Genomic DNA, 10,710 nt, shown 5'->3' on the forward strand with positions numbered 1-10,710 from the left:
AGTGCGCGTAGCATGGGCAGCTTACACATCTGGAAAGGCACCATCAATGCTGAAAGGTATATCCAAGTTCTAGAACAACATATGCTCCCATCCAGACGTCGTCTCTTTCAGGGAAGACCTTGCATTTTCCAACATGACAATGCCAGACCACATACTGCATCAATTACAACATCATGGCTGCGTAGGAGGAGGATCCGGGTACTGAAATGGCCAGCCTGCAGTCCAGATCTTTCACCCACAGAAAACATTTGGCGCATCAAAGAGGAAGATGCGACAAAGAAGACCTAAGACAGTTGAGCAACTAGAAGTCTGTATTAGACAAGAATGGGACAACATTCCTATTCCTAAACTTGAGCAACTTGTCTCAGTCCCCAGACGTTTGCAGACTGTTATAAAAAGAAGAGGGGATGCCACACAGTGGTAAACAGGGCCTTGTCCCAACTTTGAGATGTGTTGATGCCATGAATTTTAAAAACTTATTTTTCCCGTATTTGAAACTTCCACATCATTGCACGCTGTTTTTATTCACAATTTGTACAGTGTCCCAACTTTTTTGGAATCAGGTTTGTATTAAAAAACAAACAAAAAAAACCCCAAAAAGAATGTGTCTGGCTTTTGGGGTCATTTGCTTCATTATTTTTAGCTGTACAAAACAGCTTATGCTGCTTGATATTGTGAACTGGTATAGCTCACCATATTTTAATGTATTGTCATCGTTTGCACTACAAGTCAGCGTGTATAACTGCTTCACAGTTTACTGCACTTTGATATATCATCATAATTTCCCTATAGCGGCTAATTAAAATGAGAAATCTTGCATTCACAGAACACACCTTGAAAAATAAGGTGGAATGTCTGAACACAAACTATGTCATGTGCATGTGTGTTTTCAAATTCATGTTTTTGTAGTTTACAGTATAATATCAAAAACTTGTACTTTGAAACCAGTTTTCAAAAGTTTGGTGTTTTGGGAGCCTGAAAGCTCATTGTAGCCAAGATTTGTGATTCAAAGATTTGTGATTCAAAAATGGAAGTGTACAACCTAGATTAAAAAAAAAAAAAAAAAAAAAAAAAAAAAAACCCCATCTTGATAAATTTTACTATAGGAATCTCAAACAGCCTTGTTTATCATTCAGACTAAACTAGACCTTTTGCTGCAATAATCATGCAAAATCTGAAGGCGTGTAACAATGCAAAAGTAAATTGGTATAGGAATGCTTTTGTCCACCTAGTTTCTGCACTTTTTAATAGTCTGCCATTAATGGGGTAGTTGTAAAGCTGTTCAGATCTGAGTACCTGCGCCACAGTGAAAGCGGAAAAAAAAAAAAAAAAAAAAAAAAAACTGAACTCAAATGACCATCCATGTAACACCAGGAAGTTACAGGTAAACATTACTAATGGTGTTATTCTCCCTTGGTTTAACCAGGCAGTGCCATATAGAAATTCCACAAATACACATTAGGCCGAAATTGACAAACTGAAGGACACAAAGAAAGCTTTTTGAAGGAGACTTTATTAAGATTGCAAAACAAGTTGACTAAGAGGCAAAGAGCAGTATTTTTCCTGTTGATAACTGTGCTTTCTGGATCTGGGCATCAGTAGCGGCTCTTCGTACTGTAACATGGGGGTTAGATTGGGTTGCAAAATCTCTCCAATGGACAATTTAGCATACTGGCTCCAAATATTTTATAGATGTATAGGAAACAGGAGCATACCTTTATTTCCAGTCTTTAAAGGAATGGGAGATGGACACTGTCTCTTGCAGATAACATCATTCTGATCGACATCACAGAGCACAGCATCACAGTGCACATAGATCTAGGGAGAGAAGTAATATCAGTGATACAGCCTAGTGCACAGTCACTTCTTAGATAAGATAATTACCTGATCTCGGATCATGACATCATTCTGCACAAAAGTAAACATCTTGATTTCAAAGCGTTTCATGTGAGATGGGTACGGAACCACACCGAGAGGCACAGGGTGGAAAGTGGTCTGGTAATGGTCAGCCAGATTCACACAGCTGTCAAGATCAAAAGATAAATTGGATGCAAACAAAGTCCGTCCTTCCACAGCAATCCTACATTTATGCCCTTGACAAATGCTTTTATGCAGCTCGCACTGCATTTAAGGTACGTTGAATTTGCTTTAGCTGCATGCATAGCAACTGTTCCTGGGAACATTTAAAGTTGATAAGCAGCAGCAGCATGGGTACAGAATTCTAACACTTTAAACTCCATCTAAAAGTTAATTTGTAGGAGAACACTGAGGAAAGTCTTTTGGATCAAACACAGGATTTCTATAGACTTGCTTTAGAAATAAAGGTTTGCGTAACGTGGATGGCCACAACCCATGCTGCTTAGGTAGGATTGATCAGTAACATTTAATATGAAAGTCTTAGCAAAGGGTCAATAAATAGTTAAATTACCCATCTACGATCAAGTCCCATCTTGGAGTAGAGTTCCGGCCTTCTTTCAGAGTAGCCCAACAGTTCTCCAAGACTAGCTCTATCTGAAGATCAGTGGACTGAAGCAACACCACTTCAAAGAACAGAGGACTTCTTAAGTACTGTACAACTGGGTAGTCCTCCTCTACATAGAAGTTATTATAAGAGCCATCTGGATTGAGAGGGAGAAACAAGATCCATGAAGTTATCCCACCTTTTTTTTTTTTTTTTTTTTAAATTATATATAGTCTGAACTAGGACTATAGTCTGGATAGGATATAATGCTATTATTTATTTGTCCTAGACACTACTTTACACCTGATATTAACCCCCCCATTTTGGGTGAAGAGATCAAATTCAGTACTAAATGCAAACAAATACTTAAATTTGGCTCAGACTCATCCGTTGTGATTAGGAGCAGAGGAGCAAATGTACAACCACACCCACAACTCTGGACATTCAGTGGGGTGGAGAGAGAGTACCATTCCTCCACCCCACTGGACATCGAGAGGAGGAGCTGGCCATCATAGACCCTGCAGCAAATACTACTTGAATATATTTATAATGTAATTTTTCCCCCAGACAACTAGATTTGGAAGCAAGATAGGTTTTAAACTTAGGACCTAGTCATCCATCATGGGGAAAAAAAAAAAAAAAAAAAAAAACCTAAAATTGGTTTTAAATCTGGCATTAACAAGAAAATCCTTCCCTGACCATGTGACCAGATCACTCAAGAGCAGGGATCAACTCTGCCCCTTGCCATCCATTTTCCTGCAGACTAATGGTGATTGTCCACTGGCAGGGAGCAGAGGGAGCGTTCAATTAATTCCTAAGGAAGTCAAGCTTCACAATCCCACAATGAACCTCGCAAGTATGAAGCTTGACTTGAAAAGGCTCGTTCTGCTCCACCCTCTCCATCCAGGGGTTTGAAAATTTGCCAAAGCAATTTCCAGAAAGGCATTTACCATCCAAGTGAACCTTTAAGCAATCATTGGCCAGTAGCAATTGCCTTTGCCAGTAGCAAGGCCTTTGTGGAGATTCTCCAGTTCACTTTTGTTCAGTCAGTTGAGGACGGAGAAAATGTGAACACTTAGGAAAACTGCTTTGTAGTACAAAATGAAGTAATTTTAGCTGAAAGTGATAGACCCTGCTCTTAACAATGTGGGCATCATTGGAATTTTCGTTCAAAGTACACTTCTGCACAGATGTTATTGTGGACTTCAGAGTATCTGGGTCTTTCAGCAGATGGCACAGAAGTCATTACAGCATTCTAGCCTACCCCTAGAAAGTCTCAGTACAACTTGCAGCTCCCCAAAACCAGTCTCCGGCAAAGGTTCACTTTCCCGTGGCTTTGTGAAAAAGGCAACTGTCCGGGTATCATTTAGAGTGTAAAAGCAGGACATGATCACTCTAACAAAGAGAAAGAACACATTAATTTCAAAAGACAAACAGGCATAGTATATTATATCCAAAAATGGTGTGTATATTTAGTCCATCTCACCGATACTCTGGATCAGGAGGACTAGAGGGTACTCCTTTTCTACCCTGCTGGTAAACTGGTAGCCCGTTACCTAAAGTGATTTCATTCTGATACATCAAGACGCCATCATAGAACTGAGGGAGAGACGGGAGCATAAGAGGGGGCATGTTTAATACTAGAGCAACTAGAGGGTCACCTCCATACCGTTCTAGTGGTTCCACAACTGTTTGCATCAAAAGAGAAGTAGGCAAAGCGGTCATTGCTGAATTTGGGTCTGCATGAGGGATCTCTCAGGGTAAGTTGACGGGGGACAAGCTGAGGTACTGATTCCACCTTTACCGCAAGGGCTGACATGGAGCCATTGCTGAAACACTCTGGAAAAGGTCATGTGAAATCCATTGCAATTTTTCTTCAATGCAAAATGCCATGGAAAGTGCTTGTTAAAAAGGTTGATAACACCATGCAAAAAGAACGTACCAGTCATGGTCATGGGAAAGTTGCAAGCCAGGGAAAAATCACTCAGGGACCATTTGTTGACGGGCTCCCATAGCAACACATCAAGTCTTGCTCTCAAGGATGATGGGTACATCAGCTGCCAAGTAAAGCGAGACATTTAAAAACACAGCAATGTATACAAAGGTAATGAAGGGAAGTCATACCTCAAATGCAACGTCAAGGGCTAGGAAAGGCACCACCAAGCTAATGTGAGTAGCGTTCTCCTTCATGCCATACTCTGCACTCCGGGCCGGAGTCAGGTCACGCGTACCCAGCATAATATTAAAGTTTTTGCCAATATTTCCATAGGAGATCTTTACGTAGAAATTTCCCTCGTCACAGGTCCCACCCACAGTTGGGAGAACTGGATGGGGAACAACTCATCAGCAACAAAATCCAGTCCCTTCAATATGTAAGAAAGGTCTTCTGATACCCAAATTGTCACTTACCGATATCTTGAAGACGGACATCAACACTTGCAATGTAGGAGAACGGAGTGTATTCAGGGAGGATCATAAATCCGTAGACAAGGGGAAGAGTATAAACCATAGCCAATAGATCGGTTTGCTGCAATGAAACAAATGCAGATCAGAAATTGCAACAAAACAGCCCCGCTTAATTATATTTGACACTCACAGTTTTCACAACAAAAGGATCAGAGAAGGGGACTTTCAGTCGAAACGCCTTGGAGCCATTTTGAAAGCGCTGTTCCTGTATGTTGAAACCCCTCACATTGGCCTCTGCTACAGTAAGTACTCCAGTGGAAAAGGTGATGTTTACCAACTCGACATCATAAAGGAAAGGACCCAAGAGCACATCAAATATCCTTTGGTCTGTATCACTGACTACAAGGGAAAGGATGTCAAGAAGCCAGCCATTAATATTTATATTGAGGGAAAAAAAAAAAAAAAAAAAAAAAAAAAATTCCCTTTTTCCTGCTACACTAGCAACACCAAATGGATTAGCAGTTAGCACATGTAAACCAAGCCAAACATTAAAATATTGGCTTAACCAATGGTGCAAGTAAGGGGCAAGACAACATGTTCAGGAAAACAGAGGGAACCTTGTTTTGGAAGGTTTTTTTTGCAATGTTATTTGACGCTGCTAGTGGCACTAATTACACCTGCTTGGATCAAAGAACCCACAACACTCACGGTCAACAAATTGGGGTGGTCTAGGCATAAGAGGAGTCTTGATGGGGAAGAGGACTGTGTATCTAGTAGCATCCAAGCCTCCCTCACTCCATAGTAATTCCAGCATTGCCTCGATGCTGTATCTGATGTGGTACTGGTTATTCACAACATGACTCTACAAAAGGATACAACCATTAGCTTTAGCTCAAGACTTAAAGCAGTCAAATTCAAGAAAAGGCAAACCTTGTAGTAGCCATCTGGTCCACCCATTGGTATTTTCATTGCAATTTTGTCATCTTCTATTGTCAAGACATATCCTCCAACAGCCATTTGTTCAGAGCTTATTCGCTTTCCATCAATTCCCATGTACATCCCAAGGATACTGGTCTTAGAAGAACTCATTAGTGGATTAAATCGGGGGAAGTACCAGGTGATCATGTCATCAGTAAAAGTCAGTCCACCTGTAAGTGAAGCAATAGATCAGGGTTCCTCTATCCTGGTCTTACCTGAAGAGTTTAGTTCCAACACACCTAGAGGTAATTTAAGTAAACCCAAAGACCTTATTTAGTTGACTTGGATGCATTTCATTGGAACATAACACTTCAGGAAACAAAGTGGCTCTCCAGGACAAGAAACAAAGGACCCTAAAAAAAAAAAAAAATACTGGGTCGAGTGTCACATACCAGTTGGACATGCAGCAACAGTATCCAACATGGTTACGGACCACTGTCTCTTGAAGTAGGTAGTCACCCTGATTATCTTCATTGGCACTCCATTCACCTGTAGAGCAGGTACAACCTTAGCTCTAGCTCTCTTAGCACCATCTCTTAGCAAACTAATGAAGGTAGCACTAGAGTTTTCACTCACATTTTCTACATAGGTCTCAGGCATGTCATAACCACTTCGCAGCACCAATCGAGACTTGGTTGTTGTTACTCCATATCCTGTCTTTAGAGCATCTTCCAACACCATGGCTTTTTGTGTAGGTGTGAAAAATACCATCCGCCAGATGTTGTATCTGGAGGTAATAGCCTGGAAGGTGAGGAGTGCATGTGTGACCAAGCTGCATATGCAAAGAGGACACAAAACCAGAACTGAATCTCCATACCTCAGAAACCGTATCGGTCCATTGGTTATCAAACATTACTTTATCTTGGGCCTGCTTGGGCCGCCTACGCATGGATGTAATTTCCCCTGGCAATCGGTTAACGGAAACCTAGGAGGAACCATTGTTCAGGATTTCTAAAAAGCACCATTGCTTGATTTGTGGAAGCAGCAAGCAAAAGATTTACCTCCATATAATTCCGATCGCAAAGAATTTCACGAGGGGCCCATTGGTCATGGGTACAGGTCTTCTCTACCAGAAAGAAATCTTGCTCCGCTTTGACACCTTGCACCCGGACACGCATGTCAATATCAAACAAATGATCATTCTGAATGGAGAAAATACAGAAGTGAGAGACAGTAGAACATAGCAATTGTTTAAGGCCAAAGACAACCAATTACCTCATTCCCTGCAAAACAGTTGAGGAGAGACGCAAAGACTCTGTAATTACCCCAGGGATCAGAGTCTATACTAAAGCCACATTGACTAGCCAGGTTTGGCGTTATAGGCACAATTTGGGAGCCATCTGAAAAGGATAAGTACAAGGTTAAGACATGAATATGGATTACAATCATCTTGATTTGCAATATAACAAGCAACCTACTGATAGCATCAAATTCAACCAGACTTCCAACAGATAGAGATTTATCTACAGTTAGCCGCATATAATTTCCCAGACAATCGGTTTTCAGTCCAGTTCCTGAAAAACATCATTTGAAAGAAACAGAGGGAAAGTAGACATTAGTGGCAATCATGACTCATGACCCACACCTAAACAATTAAATGTATTGTATTGTATTGTATTGTATTGTATTGTATTGTATTGTATTCAAAACATACTTTGGTTGAAATTCTGTGCTGGAACCACATTGAAATTCTTCTGTGCCAAAACCACAACCATCAACATCCATAAAGTACTGAAAGAGAATAAAATGTATTTAAAAAAAACAAACAAACAAAAAAACAACAACAACTTAACAGCAACAAAACACTCTCAACAAGAGTACATATCTTACCAAATCCCAAGAAGCCAAGACATCATTACTAAAAACAGGCCTCTGTTCTCAGGTGGTCAAGATCTACAGAAACCACCACAATTTAAAGCCTTCAAGATCAAGAGCTGAAAGCAATACTCATAAAGTTTTCTAAAAGGAAAGAAACCAAACATTGTGCACAGGTGATGCCCATCGTCAACTAAAGAGCAGGTGTCATGAGTTAACTATCATGCTGCAGTATTTAGAGAGAGGAATTCCTTACCATTACTGAATGAAAGCTAAGCCAGCCAATGATCGTTGCAAGAAATTAGGACATTTAAGTAGCCTTTATTAACTTTTCTTTAAAAAAATAAAAAATAAATAAATAAAATATTTGTATGTGTCTTGAAACAAAACAATGGCACTGACATACAGTAGTAAACATTTGGAGTGGATCAAAAAAGTTCATCAAAGTTGTCCTAAGAAGAAGGTTTTAGGACAACCTTGATGAAAGGTTTTGATCCACTTCAAATGTTGACTACTGTATTTTAAGATCTAATAGCAGTAATGAGAATTTTTTCTTTTGTGGTATTTAATTTGAGGATACAACCCATACTGGAATTAAATTCTATTTAAATCAACCTAAAATAGTACAACATTTAAAATATAATTTTGATTTCTTGTTTTATTTTGAAGGCAAATATGCACCAGGCATATTCTTTACAGGTCTTGTGAAATTCAACAAAATGTATTTTAACAAGATTACAAAATGCATAAACACAGGCAAAACACACATATATGTATATTTCAAAAAAATATATACATAATTATTGCACCACTTCTGATTGAGATCAACAGTTATTCAAAGTGATTGAAAATGTACACTGTCATGCATTTTATTCAGAACAGTATTCACTCACATTTTCAGGACAAAAAAAATGATCACTATACATATAAAAACATTACATGTTTAAATGTTATTTAAATTCATAACTGCACAATCACATGCACAATCACAAGCCTATGACAATAGGCTTGTTCGAGATGCATCGGCGCTGCGCAGACCTATCGGCATATGGCATCAAAGTTCTGCAAGAGCAATTCAAAAGCATAAGAAGTCGTATGCTCTCAATCGCTCTTTCGGTACTTTGATGTCATACGCCGATCAGTCTGCACAAGCCTACAGAGCTGGGTAGTAACGGATTACATGCAATCTGAATTACGTAATCAGATTCCAAAAATCAACTACTTTTTAAAATAATCATAATCAGACTACAGTTACTTTTTTATGGATTACATGATTACATATTTACACAATGGCAGTAAGTTGTTCACAATTCATTGATTCTCCTAATTTTTCTTTTTTTAATATTCATATTTATTTCATAATAAACCTGCCACTTGTATACGTTCGTGATTCTTCGAGTTTTTCCGGCGGTGAGGGGGAAATATAGATTAATATATATGAAATATAAATTAAATAATAATAATATATGAAATATAGATTAAATATTTGATGTAGCAGTGATTTTCATGTTTTTCAATATTTGTTTTTGTAATGTTGCTGTTTTCTAAATGTAATTAATTTTAAGTAAATATGTTTTAAAATCATTATTTTATTCAGTGTTACTATCAGCAAACACTAGCAGGTACATTAGTGTTAGTATTTTGAAGTATTAACTGTCCATACATTGCACTTTATAAATAATCTGTTGAGGCTCTTGTTGGTGAACAGAATATATTTTTTGGAATATAATTTTTCTTTGTATCTGTCAAAATAGTACAAGATTATCCTACAATATATGTGACATCAAATAAGGGTTAGCACAAAAGTAATCTAAATGTAATCCAAAAGTAGTCCGATTATGTTACCAAAAATGTGTAATCTGAGATTATATTACTGATTACAAATTTTGTCATGTAATTTGTAATCAGTAACTGATTACAATTCATAAGTAATCTACCCAGCTCTGCAAGCCTATTATAACTTATTGTTGACGCAACAGTTCAATCCACTTGGTTCAGATGAGATATGTAAAATTTAATGATTTGCTCTCATTAGTAGCCTCTCTTCATCTTTTCTTCGCTGTCCCAGAGCGTCTGACTCAAACTTTCTTTAGCATCTTTAAAATCAGGATTCAGCTCCAGGGCTCTCCGAAAGTCACTCTCAGCCTCCTTGAAAAAGCCTTGGGAGGAAAAACACATTGAAATCATACAGCAGCCCTTAGTGGAGCACAAAAGATTGACAGAAATAATGCTCTGAAAAAAAGGAAGATGTTTAAGCTGTTAAGCATGTTTATCTTCAAATAAGCAAGGTGGGATGCATGAAGAAAATACTTAGAAAACTTAATCTACAGCCTTATGGTTAAACTTTGTACCTACCTAATCTGTAACGTATCAATCCTCTGTTATAAAGTGGCACTTCAAATTGGCTGTTGATCTCTATGGCCGAAGTATAGTCAACCATAGCTTCATAGAAATCCACCCTGAGATACTTCACCTGCCCTCGATTATTATAGGCGATGGCCAAATCATGAGCATTGCATTTTCTAGAGATATATATATATATGAAACATGTGATTATTAGTGAATGGCAAGCTATCATAATGTTTTATGTCTGTACTTCACAGTTTACATGTAGTCTATGCTGCTAATGTTTACACTGGCACTAAATCATTTATTCACATAAAATTATAGTCATTAATACCTGGAATTGGTGCAGGACTCGATGAATTTTGTGTATAATTCCTCTGCTCGTTTAAAATTCTTACTGCTGAACTCATCATGTGCTTTTTGTAGGATTATGAGTTCGCTGTCCTCCATGAGACGCGCTACTGTCGACAGTCAACTCATGAATATTAATTAGTGCGTACTAACGTTGTTTTACTTTTTCATGGAACGTCCAGTCACTGAACGTAATTAATATTTATGAGCGATAGATCGTTTGCTGCAATTTGATTGGATGTTTCTGTGCACTGGCGGTATGCGAGCGTCCCCTTCTGAGCTGGAGTGTAATTAGCGCTCTTGAAACTGCATCTTTGGCTGCTAATATAAATTGAGTGAACTTCCAAAGTGCC

General features: G+C 38.5%; 2 protein-coding genes across 2 annotated transcripts; both read right to left on the reverse strand.

Annotated features, from left to right (window-relative positions):
• Positions 1-1,495: 1,495 nt before the first annotated feature.
• zpax1 (zona pellucida protein AX 1) lies at positions 1,496-8,002 on the reverse strand. Its single transcript, XM_048207593.1, has 21 exons — positions 7,676-8,002; positions 7,500-7,576; positions 7,264-7,359; positions 7,061-7,185; positions 6,847-6,987; positions 6,663-6,770; positions 6,422-6,586; positions 6,238-6,334; positions 5,798-6,015; positions 5,576-5,729; positions 5,058-5,266; positions 4,871-4,988; positions 4,586-4,785; positions 4,404-4,518; positions 4,131-4,300; positions 3,948-4,060; positions 3,726-3,856; positions 2,429-2,618; positions 1,885-2,023; positions 1,716-1,818; positions 1,496-1,614 (listed from the first exon to the last, which is right to left on the reverse strand). The coding sequence occupies exons 1-21, from the start codon at positions 7,699-7,701 to the stop codon at positions 1,538-1,540; spliced, it is 2,772 nt and encodes a 923-aa protein (XP_048063550.1). The 5' UTR covers positions 7,702-8,002; the 3' UTR covers positions 1,496-1,537.
• A 1,475-nt stretch (positions 8,003-9,477) lies between these two features.
• Positions 9,478-10,501, reverse strand: ttc32 (tetratricopeptide repeat domain 32). Its single transcript, XM_048208104.1, has 3 exons — positions 10,341-10,501; positions 10,016-10,182; positions 9,478-9,819 (listed from the first exon to the last, which is right to left on the reverse strand). The coding sequence occupies exons 1-3, from the start codon at positions 10,454-10,456 to the stop codon at positions 9,692-9,694; spliced, it is 411 nt and encodes a 136-aa protein (XP_048064061.1). The 5' UTR covers positions 10,457-10,501; the 3' UTR covers positions 9,478-9,691.
• Between the last annotated feature and the right edge of the window lie 209 nt (positions 10,502-10,710).

The sequence above is a fragment of the Megalobrama amblycephala genome, linkage group LG11 (genome assembly GCF_018812025.1).
Source record: "Megalobrama amblycephala isolate DHTTF-2021 linkage group LG11, ASM1881202v1, whole genome shotgun sequence".
Classification (NCBI taxonomy): domain Eukaryota; kingdom Metazoa; phylum Chordata; class Actinopteri; order Cypriniformes; family Xenocyprididae; genus Megalobrama; species Megalobrama amblycephala.

Excerpts from the sequence above, each read along its gene's own strand:
- zpax1 (XM_048207593.1), bottom strand. The coding sequence starts at position 7,701 with ATGATGTCTTGGCTTCTTGGGATTTG. Across the intron at positions 6,771-6,846 it reads GCGATCGGAATTATATGGAG|GTTTCCGTTAACCGATTGCC; the intron begins GTAAATCTTTTG and ends GGTTCCTCCTAG. Across the intron at positions 4,989-5,057 it reads ATCCTTTTGTTGTGAAAACT|CAAACCGATCTATTGGCTAT; the intron begins GTGAGTGTCAAA and ends GTTTCATTGCAG.
- ttc32 (XM_048208104.1), bottom strand. The coding sequence starts at position 10,456 with ATGGAGGACAGCGAACTCATAATCCTACAAAAAGCACATGATGAGTTC. Across the intron at positions 10,183-10,340 it reads GAGTCCTGCACCAATTCCAG|AAAATGCAATGCTCATGATT; the intron begins GTATTAATGACT and ends ATATATCTCTAG. Across the intron at positions 9,820-10,015 it reads ATTGATACGTTACAGATTAG|GCTTTTTCAAGGAGGCTGAG; the intron begins GTAGGTACAAAG and ends TTTCCTCCCAAG.